Genomic DNA, 15,535 nt, shown 5'->3' with positions numbered 1-15,535 from the left:
GAAGCCATCAGAAAAGCTAATGGCACTTTATCGTGCATCAGCAGATGCATGACGAACAGATCCAAGGATACTTGGATCCAAGGATACAGATCCAAGGTGATACTTTCTCTCTACTGGGCGCTGGTCAGACCGCAGTTGGAATACTACGTTCAATTTTGGGCGCCGCACTTCAAGAGAGATGTGGATAACCTGGAGAGGGTCCAGAGAAGGGCCACACGTATGGTTAAGGGCTTGCAAGCCAAGCCCTATGAGGAGAGACTGGGGCACCTGGACCTCTTCAGCCTCCGCAAAAGAAGGTTGAGAGGCGACCTTGTGGCTGCCTATAAGTTCATCACGGGGGCACAGAAGGGAATTGGTGAGGTTTTATTCACCAAGGTGCTCCCGGGGGTTACAAGAAATAATGGCCACAAGCTAGCAGAGAGCAGATTTAGACTAGACATTAGGAAGAACTTTTTCACAGTTCGAGTGGCCAAGGTCTGGAATGGTCTCCCAAGGGAGGTGGTGCTCTCCCCTACCCTGGGGGTCTTCAAGAGGAGGTTAGATAGGCATCTAGCTGGGGTCATCTAGACCCAGAACTCTTTCCTGCCTATGCAGGGGGTCGGACTCGATGATCTATTGAGGTCCCTTCCGACCCTAGAATCTATGAATCTATGAATAAGAATGGGGGATATCTGACTGAATGGCAGCACGATGGAGAGAGATCTGGGAGTCTTGGTAGATCACAGACTCAGTACAAATCTGCAGTGTGATGCAGCAAGACAAAAGGGAAATATAGTTTTGGGATGCATCAATAGAAGCATTAGATGCAAAACATGGGAGAGGATGGCACTGGTTAGGCCTCATTTAGAGTGCCGTGCGCAGTTTTGGGCAGCACATTTTAAAATGACGTGAAGAAGTTAGAAAGGGTCCAGAAGCGGGTGACTAAAATAATACAGGGCATGGAAAGCAAGCCATACAAGGACAGGCTAAAGCCTGTAGGCATGTTCAGTGCAAAAAAGGCACTTAAGAGAGGACATGATAGTGGCCTTCAAATACCTGAAAGGCTGCCGTAAAGAAGAGGGAAAACACTTTTTCTCTCTTACTGAAGAGGGTAGAACATAGAACAATGGTTTAAAGTTGCTGTAAAGCAGGTTTAGAAGGGAGATCAGGAAAAACTTCTTCACTGTTAGAACATTAAGGCAGTGGAATAGACTGGCTAGGGAAGTTGTGGACTCTCCATCACTGGAGGTGTTCAAGAAGAGGTCGAGGATGATCTAGGTGTAGCTATATATTGATGTTCATCTATGGGTATTTCCTATGCTTCTGGGCTTCCTGGTTGCTGCATGGGGCCAGGAGGGAATTCCCCCTCCCCATCTTCCCTGCTGCTACACATGTTGGGGTTCTTTAATGCCTTCCTCAGAAGAATTGGGCATTGGCTGCAGCCAAGGCAAGGGATTTTGACTGCAGTCTGCCAATACACCTGCTGAGACTAGTCAAGTTGTCAAGAGCCACACGTATAAAATATTTCAGATGATAACATTTTAACAAATTATAGATGAAAACAAATCATATATAAAAATAAAACATCTACTATAACATATTATAATTTTATTTAAAAACATTATTTTTGCCCTGATTTATGTTTTTTTAAGTAGCGTATATAGAGGCAATTGCATAGTAGCTCAAAATGAAGTCTTATGTTTGTATATTGTGTGTGTGTGTGTGGGGTGAGGGTTTGGGGGGAGAGTGGAGTGTATGTGGGGTGTGTTTGTGTGGGGGGATGCCTGTGCACTAAGTCCCAGGCTGGGGGCAGTGGGAGGGGCAGGGGATACATGTAACACAGCTTGCCTGGGCGGTGCAGGAGCAGTCCACGCTCCCCCATCCAGCCTGCAGCTGCCACCACAGCACTTCAGAAAGAGCAGAGCCATGCAGTGCTACCACCAGCACATACTGACCCTGGCCCTAGCCGACATGCACAGCTTCCCAGCAGGGCAGCTCCCAGTGCAGCTGCAGCCGCCTGGGTACTGCTCTACTCCTCCCACCTCAGACAGCTCTTCCTCCTCCTCCCTTGCCACCTGCCCTCCTCTTTGTCCCCACCACACTCCAAGTGGGGGGAAGCTTGAGCTGGGAGGTTGCTGCTCCAGCACACGGGGCTCCAGGTCCCCACCACCTTCCACCCACTCAGCCTCCCGCAGGTGGCTGCTCATTGCGCTGGGCAGGTGAAGCTGGTGCAAGATAGCCAGGAGCTAGAGCCCCGTGCACTGTGACAGGAGCCACTCAGTTTCTGTTTCCCCTCACTCAGAGCAGCGCAGTAGAAGCAGCTGCTAGAGGCAGGGGAAAAAGCTTCTGGAGGCAGCACCTGAGCAGCCGCAGTGGAGCAGCCCTGCTGGGAAGCTGTGCTCACTGGCTAGGACCGTGTTGGTGGGTGCGAGCGTGGTGCAACATGAGTGGGTGGGCCTCAGCCCATGCAAAGTGCTGTCGGGGCAGCCACAGGCTGGATCCAATCAATTGGTGGGCTGGATCTGGCCCAGGGGCCACATTTTGCCCACCCCCGGGTTAGAGTGACTTGCCCCACCACTAAGGATCAGGCTGATCATTATATGGAAGGAATTTTACCTTATGGTCAAATTGCTACGGACTGTGTGGGTTTTGCTTTCTTCCTCTATACTTGGGGGTGTGTAGTCCTTTTCCTGGGTTCTCTTGAGTGTATATTAACAACCTTTATAGAAGCAAGGTTTTGATGGCTGTGGTCCCCATGTTTGACTATGTAGTTTTGCTAAGAGGTTAGACAATGCATATGTCAATGTTGGACTAGATGACCTATGGGGATCCTTTCCAGCCCTACGTCTCTAAGATTCTGTGAATTTATGCTGCTATAAAAATGTTTATGGTGGCAAAAGGGTGATGTCTGTTTGCACCTTAACAGTGCCTACCGTGGACAGCTCTCTCAAAATCAGTATAGGTTACATCACTGTTAACAAGTTGTGTGGCAGCACCATGAATTCTCAAGCAGAAAATCAAAACTTTAGATTTATATAGCATAACATTCTAATGAGTACAGCATGTGTCTGTCTGAACAGGACTATTCACAGACGGAACACATGGGTAGTAAATATATTAGGTCTTGCATTAGAAACTTACCAGTTTTCATCACAGGCATTATTACAGTTTGGGCAATATTCACACAAGCGGCCAAAACTTCTTGGATCAGTGCACTCGCATTTTCCACACACACAATGTCCTCTTCCACTGCAAATCTGACCCTTTGAATTTATGCAGTGTTTTGCTGATAATGATGAACACTGACAGTGTTCACCTTCCCAGCCATTGAAGCATTTACATTTACCAGCTTCACATTCACCATTACCTGCAACATCAGACAGTCATCAGTACATATGGTTTCAGTTAAAGACAGATAGATTGCTTTAATAGATACACATCATCACTGTCAGAGCTATAAGTAAGGCTGCTTTAGCCTTTCATTCTAAGATAGCCATGTGCTTGTAACTTGCCAAAACTTTCAACATTCAAGCTGAAATTTGCCAGTTTGGTACATGGTTACTTGTTTATGTTTTCTGAAAGTCTGAGCAAAAGCTGTTACATGGATTTTTTTCATAAAATGTTATTCATTGTTTTTCTATGTAGGCCTTACATTAAAGCTATTGGTGTTAAAAGAATACATTTAACAAGGAGAAATTCACTTTGGTGGTTTGCTAAAAGTGCAACAATGTTTTGGAGGGACCAAAAACAACTAATTCAGGTATCCATGGCAATTTGGAGTTTCTTTTTAGAAGACAGCATTGCAGCAATAAAAGTGATGCAAGTATGAAAGGCCATGGTGCAGGTGAGGGAATCTAATTTAAATTTATAATACTAAAAAGGGTAATGAGCTTAGCTTCATTTCATGGGAATTTAAAATGTACACTCTGCAAGAGTGAAGTTGCCATAGAAAAGACCTTACTTCCTTATAAATTTTTCATGTGAAAGACTGGGGCTACTGAAAACATGTGCAAAACACATTTTTTACATCTTGCAGCAGACTTGCACAGTTTCATTGTTTACGTTCTGATAATATCTAGCCACATTTTTCCAAAGAAATAAAGTGGATTATTATTATTTTTACACTTCTATTTCTGATGGGGGCAAAAGAAGGGGCAAAAGGGTCCTAAGGAAAGGATTTTTCCTTTTTAAAAAATATATAAAACAGTGGTTTTTAACCTTTTTAGACTCAAGGCACCCCTTGGAAAGTGCCAGCTCTTAGTTTTCATGTATTTTTTGACTACAGAAAAAAAAATAGAGAAATTCAGATAGACCACAACAAGATGGAATCTTTTTAACACTATGAATTTCTGTTTGACATCTCTTGGTTTACCTTGTGAATTTTGTTTGCATGCCTAACAGTGCTAACATTACATAGTACCCTGTGGCACCCTAGTTGAAGATCATTGATATAAAGAATATGTTAAGAAACAGTAAAGTTAGGCATTCAATAAATCAGGAAGTTAGAAGTAAACCTTAATTTTAATTGCAATGCAGTGTTCAAAATACTCATATATTATTATTTCTGCTTCATTCTGAGCAACCTTCTTTTCATAATAACTGTATAAAATACAGCATTCAGCAGAATTACTCCAAATTTACCCCCTTTAACTCTGAGTAAAGTTTGACCCTCAGCATACAGACACTGTAAAATGAAATGAAATAAATGAATGCATTCATTAAACAGGGAACATAAAAACCCCTAAATCCTAAATAATTTTTTTCCAGATTTAAAGTAATTTCAAATAATTAAATTTTTACTTTTATAAAGAAAAATAATTCTGGTAGACATATTGCAAAGTATCATTGCCATCTGTCTCTATTAACATTGTTATGCTACACTGACAAGTTCATGTAGCACAAATGCATAAATCACTTTCTCTATTAAAAGGATTAAGCCCAATAGTAGAATGAAGGTTTTAGATTATAAATCAAAATCTCTTCTTTTTATGTATATTTCTCAAACTGCACTCCATTTGGACAAGGTATTTTGAAACACATTACCATATCCAACTGAAGATCACTCTGAAGTCTGACTGCACTAATTTGGGATGGTCTGAAGTTACGTTATACTGTATCTTCACTGTGCTTTACTATTTTACTCCATACTCATACTTAAAGTATCTGACACTACATAGGGCTGTAGATGGACTCAGGGTATATAATTAAGACAGATCTGAAAGCCAGTTTTCTTATAGTTTGGTGTCATTTACACAGAGACCAAAATGTCTTCTGAAATCATTAGGCATCTCTCCTCAGAAGCAAACAGCGATGCATAAAGGGCAGCATGAGTCAAGTGTTTAAACTTCTGAGGGAGACAAGAATTGAAATGAATTTTAGAGGGTGACTGAACTCGAGGAGGAGGTGCCATGCCTCTGATTGGCCAAGGGGCCCCAGTAGTCCCACCCCTTCCCAAAGATTGCCAGATGGCCCAAAACTGCATCTTAATTATCCTGATTAAACTGGTAGAAGCCATTAATCCATGCATTATCAAGCTTCCTCGGGCTTCCCCAGGCTTATCCAGGATAACTAAACCACAGTTTTGGGACATCCCCAAGTGGGGAGGCTGCACAAGCAGCTGCACCAGGGTCCCTCCCCTCTGCCATCCTCTCTCTCCTCTCCCCTCTATGCTCCAAGTTTAACACCCTTTTTTACGCTTGCTGGTAAGATTTTTTTTTCCCCAGCAAGCCTGCCAAAATCACAGAGCCCACTGTTTTTCACAGAGCTCACCTGATTTGGTGTTTTCTGTTAAAAAAATAAAAATAAAATAAATAAATAAATCGCACACCTGCAAATTTGGTAGGTCCCTACCAATCACATTTAGCATTTGCTCTAGGCAGTTATTAAGCATGACACTTTAATGAAACTCCCAGCCCCCATTCACCATGCACCCCTAAACCCAAAATGCTTATTGGTGCTTCTCACTGGCTGGATTGGGATCCTAGAAGCCTAATTTGGTCAAACTGAATCACATCTACAAAGCAAGGACCCAGTACTTAACTGTAGGAATGCCTTAATAGAGGTATCTAAGACACCAATTTAATAAGCTTGGAAAATGTTTGATATTTCAGAACTTCAGTTTCCATGGCTATCAATTCGTTCAGTTTTATTTAAAAATAAATATGTATTTGACAATCATATTCATTATTAGTAAGATGTATACTGTGTATAACAGATGGTTGAAGGAGGGGAAAGGAAGTGTACTTAAATTCTAAAGCTTACCGGCACACAAAATTCCATGGTGATATGGGCAAGAGAAATTATCCATTTCACAGTATTTGCCATACACTTTGCCCAGCTTGCTTTTGTGACAGAAACATTTCCCACCTATACAATCTCCTTGACCACTGCAAACAGGCTGGGCTTGGTGCATCTTGTGCTTCTCAAAAAATGTATTTTCATTAGAACTGCAGTTAGTGGCTTTGCAATGGGGCTTTTCCCCATCAAGAAAAGTTTCATCAGCACATATTTTTTTGTGCCTTGCACTGTCCTCACACTGACAGGCACAATTTCTATATATATTAATTATGGTGGTTTCATTGAAACCAATAGGCTTGAGTACTGCATACTTTTGTCCTCCAGTTGTAGTGCATCCTTTCATTGCAATGGATACATTGAAAAGCACCTAAGACAAAAATAAAGACTGCATTTATATATAGATATAATTTCCTGTCAGTTATTTAAAGCTAATATATCATTTACACCTTTTGGAATTTCAAAGATACTATGACTAGCTAGGCAAACAAACAGGGTAGAAGTATGAAATATCTCCAGGCTCATCATGTCTGGCTTCTAAGACAAGCATGTATACCTTGGATTAGGTCATGTATGGCCTTTGCTACTAAAAGACTACTTACATTTCCCTCTGTACTTAGTTTCCACTATTCAAAATACACCTTCCTCCTCAGTGTCACATATTATTAGCAGTTTATTAGCAGTACATGAGTGAGTGCTTCTCTTTATAACTTATAAAAAAAACTTTCGCTACCTCATTGAGAAGGGTTGTACTCAAGAGAGATCTGTTTTCAGTTCACTTGTTACCAGGAATCAGAAACCAGTGACTCATTTGGCATTCTTCCATCAGGAAGAGAGTCAGCTGGAGGTGATGATAGAGAAGACATCCCATAAAGAGTGTCCAGAAGTGGGAGAGGCCTTGCATTACCATAACTTTGTTGTGATTATATATGGAAAAGCTCCTTGAAACTTATTTTAAAAAAAAGTGCTATCAATGAAGAACTAGATGCCATGTAGTATGAGCATGGCCTAAACTAATTAGCTCTATTGAAAAGCAGGCAGCATTGTGTTTTGGTGGCTACAGAGCAGCAAGTGAGAAGAGAGATAGAGGGAGAGCCGAGAACATGGAAGGCTAGAGTAGCAATTTTCAGGTGTGCTACAAATCCCTTCAAACTGACTTTTCCAATTTTCTTTTAGTCTTTCTGCATCCATTTTTTGGAATATGCCACCCTGCCACTGAACAGGTATCTATGGCTATGAGAAGCCCAGGAAGCTCCAAAAGTGGTAGAACAAGATGCCTCCTAATTTTTGTCTCATAAATAAACCATAGTAATGACATGCTCTTTTTGCTGACTTCTTGCTTAAGGGGTCCACAGCAAGCTCATAGGTTTATGTCAAGACCCTGAAGAAACGGAAACATTTCATGCAAACAATTCAAAGGAGATATGTCTAATGTGCTGCTTCTGCATGACACTTGCTCACCTACTCACTTGTGCACCACAGAGGCATTGTTTGGATGGACTGCCATCCTAGAAGATGAAGGACAAAATATGAGAGCAACATTTTTTTGAATGACAGCAAAGTGATGGAAGCTGTGTGACACTGGTTGAGCAAAAAGGACAAGGACTTTTGAAAGATTGGGATACCCATGTTTACTAGTAGAAAAAGGCCTTTGATGTAGAAGGCTACACTGAAAAAATAGTTCTGTGTTCAGTGACAATGTACACATTCGCTAGGCAAGTTCCAATTATTATTATTTTCTAATAATGTTTGGCTGAGCAAAAAACTTTTGACTGGCCCTCAAACTTTATACCAGATTCAGGACTTTTATAGTCAGTGCTACCCTTTTTTTTGACTGATTGAGTTAACTGCTTATGAAAGGTACTAGCTGCTCAATGGGCTGACTGGAAAGAGAAGATTGGTACCTGAGCTAATCAGAGTAGGATACACAAACAAAAAGAATGGGTGCAAAACAATCTGTGGGAAAGGAATCAAAGCTCAGACATAGAAAAACAAGAAACTCTCTAATGTATTTAGAAAGTTGGGATTATCTACCAAGAAAATAAACCATTTACTTTTTCTTTGCTTTCCTTCCCACATGATTGCCCTTCCCAGCTAGAGTAGGCTAGATTTTGTTTTCCAGTGACCCTTTGTCGAGGCAGGCTAAGGAAAGCCTCAGTAGTGACTCATCCATGGACAACAGTAAAGAAGCTCTGTTCAGAATGTCATACTTTTAAACCAGAAGGATATGATTTCTGCTTGTTTACTTATTACTTTCTCCCTTGTTTTCTTGGTGCAGTCCTGGGCTGCCCTCACACAGTATTAACACACTTCTAGGAAATAGCATGAATACTGCCACATATAATAACCAAGGCTAGCTGTGGTCTTTGTACTGTGAAGAGGTTATAGGACTCTCCAGTATACAGTACAGTTTTGTTTCTAGTATGAAGGGAAAGGAAGAAGGATTAGACAATAAAAGGAATGCAAGAATTAAGGAAAAGCATTTTGCTGGTAAAAGAAAAAATGTTGCGAGGCAGATTTACTGTAAAAAAAAAGGTGGGAGAGTTAACTTCTCAAGGATGACTGATTTTCAGTTGCTTCTAGCTTTAGAATCTTTTACAATCAATTGGCTCAGCTTTTTTGAATTAAACAGAAACAAATATAAACATTTGTTTTTCTGCTCATTAAACAGAACAGATTCCAATCCTACTGCTATGACGACGTGCATTGTAGCTGAGCTTAAATTGAAAAAAACAACAACACAAAGCCCTAGCAAGCCCATTTATAACTCCAGGAGCTAAGCTGCAATCAACCATGCAAATAAAATCTAAACAATTGTAAGCTACATTCTAATTTCTGAATGTCACACTGTACATCCATTGTTTTGTGACTGCCTATGTACATAGATACAAGTGACATCAGCAAAGCAGCTTGCCCAAATCAAAAGGAGAAGAACTCCTTGACCTCATACTCTAAAAAACAGACTGCTTCCTGGAGAGCTAAATGAATTACTCTGCTAGTTCAAGTAGTGGAATAAATATATAAAATAAAGGACTCAGTAGAGAAGCTTTTGCATAAGGACACGTGCTTTCAATCAACAGGAAACAATTTTTTCTCCATGCATCTCATTTTCTTGGTGCAAGATGCTACAGTCCTAGAATCAATTCCATGAATAGGTAGTACTAGTACAGATGGACATAAACCAGCCCATTACTTTTATTTGAAATATCCCAAGTTTCAAAATATACAGAACAATTACCATATTTATCCAAATCCAAGACAACTTTGAATTTAAGACAACTCCCCAATACTTACATTTTATACATGGAAAATGTATAAATTTGTTATATTTTTCCATGTACAGAATCTAATTATTGGAGGGTTGTTTTACATTTGCACACCACACCAATGCAGTGGGGAAAGCAGTAGTAGGTGGTGGGAGAGATGGTAGGGAAATCAGAAGTGGAACAGGCAGTGAGGGAGTCAAACAGCTTTCCACCCCATACCTTGCCCCCTGAGGCCTGTCCTCTTGCACCACCTGCCCCTCTGCTGCCTGCCCCTACAGTACCAGCCCTCCTTTCCCCTTTGCTACTTACCCCCACATGCTTGCACGACATGTGTCCTGCCCTCAGTGACTACAATCACTGTCCCCCTGCTGCATCCTCTGTCATCCCTCCTGACCTACCCCCACTGGCTCTGCTAACTCTCCAGCTCTGGCAGGCAACAGGTGCAGCTTGGACCCTGACCCCAGGTTGTGGCCAGAGTGGCAGCAACCCCCCCACCCCCCTCTGTCTTGTATTTGAATCCAAGACAAGGACCATTCCCCTTGATGTTAAATGGGGGTATGGGGGTGGGGGGATTTTTGTCTTGGATTTGAGTAAATACAGTAGGGATTTTTTGTGGTTTTTTTGGTTTTTTTTTTTAAGTAAGGAGGAGAAAGGGTCTGTTTATACTGGCTTCATGCCACTCATGACTGTCACCAAAAATTAAGCTCTGCCCACCCACCCAGTCCTTACCTCCATGAGATGAGCAAGATTTAAAAAAGATTTAGGAGAAATAAAGCCACAGAAACGTAGTCTGTGACTGCAGTCACACAAATCTAATTTCCATTTAAATAAAGCCCAAGAATATCTCAGACAACTGGATATGTATTAAACAGAAAAATACAATAAGTAGCCCAACTTCTTTGAGACTAGGAAAAAAATCCCAACATACTTCTTCATCATATCTCACGTTTTTGCACCCTTCCATGCCTGTATTCCTACTTCCATCAGGACAGATTGCTGTAATGTTGAAATACAGATCTTTGAGCTGGTTATCCACCTGGATTTTCACTTCAGAGATCAGTTTCTATAATAATAATAATAATAATAATAATAATAATAATAATAATAATAATAAAATCTTTTATTTATATTGCATTTTCACATATCTAATGCCACCAGCATGCTTGACTCAATAGATTTTAAAATGAAGAAAGCTCGTCTGTCTGAATAAAAGGAATGAATTAGAGCATTGTCTTCATATAAAGACTCAATTATATTTCACACAAGCACAGAGCTAGTTATTCTGAAAAAGATTAGGATATCTGTATATAAGTTTCCAGCTGTTTTTACATGGTTTTGTGACTGTATTTCTGATCATTTGAGAACCTGTTGTAATGATTATGTATAATAAAAACAGGTTATTGTTTTAGTGACAATTTCATTATTTAACACCACTCTAAATAAAAGGTTCCAAATTGACTTGACAGTTTCATTTGTGACATTTCACATTTGTTCAGGATGCTTGTTTCCTATGAACAAGCCTCAGGATTATTTAAAAGCTACTGGAATTAGTTTTACCAATTTGTTCAGGATAGTTAGTACTTTGTCAAGTAGCCGGGCTGACAAATATGCTGGTTAGGACTTGTCAATGCTTCCATAATATAAAATAATAAAGACTAACAACTTAGTAAAAGACATTGGGGTATCCTCAATATTTTACATGATAATTTTAAAAATAATATTACTTCTTTTTGGTCTTTTACAGATATATTAAAGCAGATTGCTAATAATTGTAAGCTGTTCAAAAAGATCTCACATTTTAATAGGTTTTAAAATTTAGCTTAATGGGACATTTTCACTGTTACCAAAAGAAGCTTAATTACATGCATTTGAAAACATGTTTATCTTAGTAACTTTGAACATCAGTGACTCATCTTTGATGTTTTTGGCCAGGGATTTTCAGCCAGGGTTTGGTTTATAAATAAACCAATAGGTTTTCCTACTTAGAACAAAAGTACATAAGGCCCACTGTAATCAACACTAAATTCATTTTCTTATGCTAATACATTTGCTTTCATGAAAGCAAAACGTGCAAGCCTAGTTCACAGTGTATTTGTGTGGAAAAATACTAGAAACATGAAACAACTGGAAGTCTCCAACTCAAAAGCATCAGAGTGGGAAGAAAGAAAAAGAAAAGAGGATTTGGAAAATCCTGGACAAGAAGAAAGAGTGGGTGGAGAGAGCAGGAAAGTCCCAAAGAAACTCCTATAAATAAAATGGTTACATTGTGAATTTTCACTTCTTTTCACTACAAATAATCTTGGGATATCTAGACACTGGAGTTATATTTATAATGGAAAATACAAATCTGCTGTCTTGCAGGTCTGAAATAGCTTGCAAGGAATATTACATTCATCATGTAGAATGCTAAAATACCGTGGCCTTAATGAAATACTACTTAGTGAAGACCTTGGAAATTTTCTCAAAATAGGTATTTTTACTTTGAGAGAAAACACAAAGTAAAGGTGAAATCTAATTAAATAAACTGATCTGAATCAATTCAACATGCCCTCATTTGTCTTTGGCAGTGCCTGCTTTCAGGACCTACAAGTTATGCATGAGTTGACGTTCCCCACTAACTGATGACAGAGGGGGACCCTGGCTCTTCATCATGACAGAAGCACAGAATTCCCCTCCCTGCCCAACTTTAAAATAGTTACCCTTGTTTAGGAACACCTACTTTTACTTATGGCACCAGTAACGTCCTGGTTTTACTTACGGCACCAGTAAACTAAGACTCTAACCATTAGCAGGTCGTATCACTTAGAATGCTCACCAGGTATGGATCTTGGGCTAGGAATTTCAAAGAAGGCAATATACAACAACCCAACAGGAGTCGAGTACTTAACTCTTTTTGGTACCCTAGAATATCCCAATTTTAAACCAAACATATGAATAAGCATAAAAAATCCTTTGCAGAAAAAACATACCTGATAAGCTTCAATCACCAAATCATTTAGATTAGCTGCTTGTGATTCTATCTGTTTTGCAACAGTACCAGGCAACAGAGGCAAAAGATCCTATGGAAAGTGCAAAAAAAATCATGCATATGGTTACAGTCTTTATATACACATTGCACTTTTATGAAAGGACTAAATTTCAATTCCAAATTTTAACATACCTTATACCAATCAAACTGGTGTCCTTGAACTGCAAAGATAACATTAATGTTATTGTCTATCAGTTTTTCAGAAAGTTGTCCAAGAGATGGATGCTCCTGAAAAATACAATAGACCAGAGAAGACTACATTTGTGAGAGAAACCCATGTTCATAATACAGTGAGCAATAATGAATGGCTACTAATGCTGCAATAAGTGATATGGGCAGAGCGAATCCCACTTCAGATGCATTTGGGCTCCATGTGGACAAGCTGAGAATAATTTTAATAGCAATATCTATCAAGGTTGTATGCCTGCCTGGTGCTTCCTTATGCTACGCACAAGGACAGAAAGGGCAAAGAGTCCATGAACCCTTCCTCAATTCCGTTTCACCTTGAACCCTCACTTTGCTGAAGACATTGAAAGCAGAGATAAAGAGCATATTGTAGGATCTGCTCTGGCAATATTGTTGTGGAGAACTCTACAGTTATGGAAAGTAACCACCTGGTTTTGGACAGTCTCTCTATGCCTCATCATGCATAGTGATACAAGCAACATCTTCTCCGAATGGTGGGATGAGGCACATTAGATACACCAACAAAATAAAAATCCTGTAGTACTGCTCTCCCAAACTTGGCACCTGATTTAGCTGTCAACCAGAAGATAATAGTTAAGAAGCAGGTGCCTTGGACATCTCAACTTTCAGTACATTTTAGAACTAGGCCAGTGATGTTGCCTGTGCTCTGGTGGATCAAATCTTTAAAGGTAAGGACTTTAAATGGAAGAGGGACACTGGCCAGCTGGTAACAGTCACATAAAATGCTTTAACCATTTTGACAGTCTTGTGATAAAATACTCTGATTCTTACAGCAGAGAGATTTAGCCACAAATTTTGAGTAGGGAGAATTTGTAATATTTAGTTCTGTCACTACAATACTGAAGACCTCAGATAAGTTCAGAGTCTTTATCACTTTCTGCCCTTGTGTGGAATATGGTTTGGAGAAGAAAAAGGGCAAGTTTATGGATTTGTTTTAATGAAACCCAGAAAGCATCTTGGAATTTTTTTTAATACAAGGGCATGGTTCCAACTTGTCTTTATGGAAGGAAGGATACAAGAATTCTGCCCACAGGGCACAAAGCTTGTCCACTCTTCTGGTCAAGGTGATGAATAATATTGCTGTCAAATGTATCTTGATTTTTGCAAGTGACAGTCCAGAACATTTGCAGCAAAGGATCAAGTAAAAAAATTATTAATAGGCCTTGGACCATATCCAAGGCCATGTTCGGCAGCCCATATAGAGAATCTTTGCCATTTGTAAGAGTAAGGACCAGATTCTAAACCAGTCCTGGCTCCACAAGGTATAAATAGGAGATGATAAAAGTATTGGCCAGACTGTGATTAGTCCACTGTCAGTCAAGCACTACTGCCTAGCACAGGAAACTGGTGGTGGTCTCCTTAGGATACTGTTCAGACTAAACGGGAGAGGGTTCCCTGCTCAGTCAGGGAAAGGAGGAAGAAGAGTATGGCAATGGCAAGGAAAACTTCATCTTTGGATACAATGACATGGTTAGATACAGGACTGATGCTGGAGCTGCTGGTGTCTGCTCCAGTGGTGAGGCAAAGAGTAAAGGTAGTTTCTTTCAAAGATGCATCTTGATACTGGATATGGCTCATTGGGCCAGCATCAGTATTAGTACTGATTCAGGTCATGTCATCTACATATTTTGCAATATTCTGGTCTACTTCGTCTGCCAGTACTTTAGCCTTCTTTGGTTCTAGCACCTTGCTCCCAGACCTTGATATATAAAGAAATGGAAGATCCATCTTTGGAAGGAATCTTGTAATCCCTCCTTTGGGATAAGTCTGTTGCACTCTGAGCTGTACTTGTGCTTGATATATGCTGCTCTGTGCTTGAAATGGATAGCATGGATTCCAGGTCTCTGACGAGAATTTCTGCTAATGCGCTGGGTGCCAACGCCACTGTTGTCAATGTCAGATTTTAGCACAGGAACCCATGGTCTTGGCATTCTTCTGGGCTTCTCCTTGCAGAAGCTACAGGTATAGTACCTGGGCACTCCTTGTCAAGCTGTGCTGATATCTGTTTTGTTGGATGTTTCTTTTCCAGAACCAGACACTACTGTCACTGTCTCAATTTGTGTGTGTGTTATGAGAAAGAGTGGCAGATAAAACACTTCTCCAAGGAAGAAAAGACATATGTTGTCTGGGTCACGGCAAAATGGACTGTGCTTTAGTTTACTATTCTGCTGGAAAAGTGTCTCATTTCACTGTATAAAGAGATTCCTCCACATCTTTGATTTGGAAATGCAGTGAAAAAATATTAAAATGCCAGAGAAGTGAAAAAATTCTTTATAAAAAAGGATAATGGATGAGTTGGAAGCTGAAGATGCAATAAAAGTTCAGATGTTAACCAAGTTCAGTCTCATCTATGAGAGCGAGGGATCGGGAGCAAGTGGTGGGGACAGGACTGTTGGCTTGCAGCTGCTACATGTTTTATGCCATTCACAAGAGCACAGGGAGACAGAGCACATGCATAGCCTGAATTGACATTGCTATTCCAAAAATTAGAACTTACGAATACAGAGAATAAAGGACCCATGGAGTCTACTGTATCTCAAGACAGACACGTATACAGAATTATTGCAGTTCGATTTCTAGAGTTTCACAAAAATGAAATTCAGTGCATAGTATTGATGGGTAAGCATAAACAGTTGGTCAGAACTGATTTTTGCCTGTGACTATGCCTCTCATTTTGCCTTTTTTTGTGCATTCCCCTTCTTTTGTTCATTTGTATGATCCCCACCATGATACTCGAGGCAATGGTGGTAGGATGTCTATT

At 40.1% G+C, this 15,535-nt stretch overlaps 1 protein-coding gene across 5 annotated transcripts in view; it reads right to left on the bottom strand.

Annotated features, from left to right (window-relative positions):
• Positions 1 to 15,535, bottom strand: part of ITGB8 (integrin subunit beta 8) — a 61,946-nt gene that overhangs the window by 15,371 nt on the left and 31,040 nt on the right. For all 5 annotated transcript variants that reach the window (XR_003092907.1, XM_014517596.2, XM_025198229.1 and 2 more), the window contains exons 6-10: positions 12,700 to 12,795; positions 12,509 to 12,598; positions 10,468 to 10,602; positions 6,241 to 6,643; positions 3,121 to 3,346 (exon numbers count right to left, since the gene is read on the bottom strand). Coding sequence is in view for 4 of the 5 variants with exons in the window: in XM_014517596.2 (XP_014373082.1) it covers positions 3,121 to 3,346; positions 6,241 to 6,643; positions 10,468 to 10,602; positions 12,509 to 12,598; positions 12,700 to 12,795 (950 nt within the window). In the remaining variant the exon portion in view is untranslated. The remainder of the gene's footprint in view (positions 1 to 3,120; positions 3,347 to 6,240; positions 6,644 to 10,467; positions 10,603 to 12,508; positions 12,599 to 12,699; positions 12,796 to 15,535) is intronic.

The sequence above is a fragment of the Alligator sinensis genome, unplaced genomic scaffold, assembly GCF_000455745.1.
Source record: "Alligator sinensis unplaced genomic scaffold, ASM45574v1 scaffold123_2, whole genome shotgun sequence".
Lineage (NCBI taxonomy): Eukaryota > Metazoa > Chordata > Crocodylia > Alligatoridae > Alligator > Alligator sinensis.
This window is presented reverse-complemented; position numbering and strand designations above follow the sequence as displayed.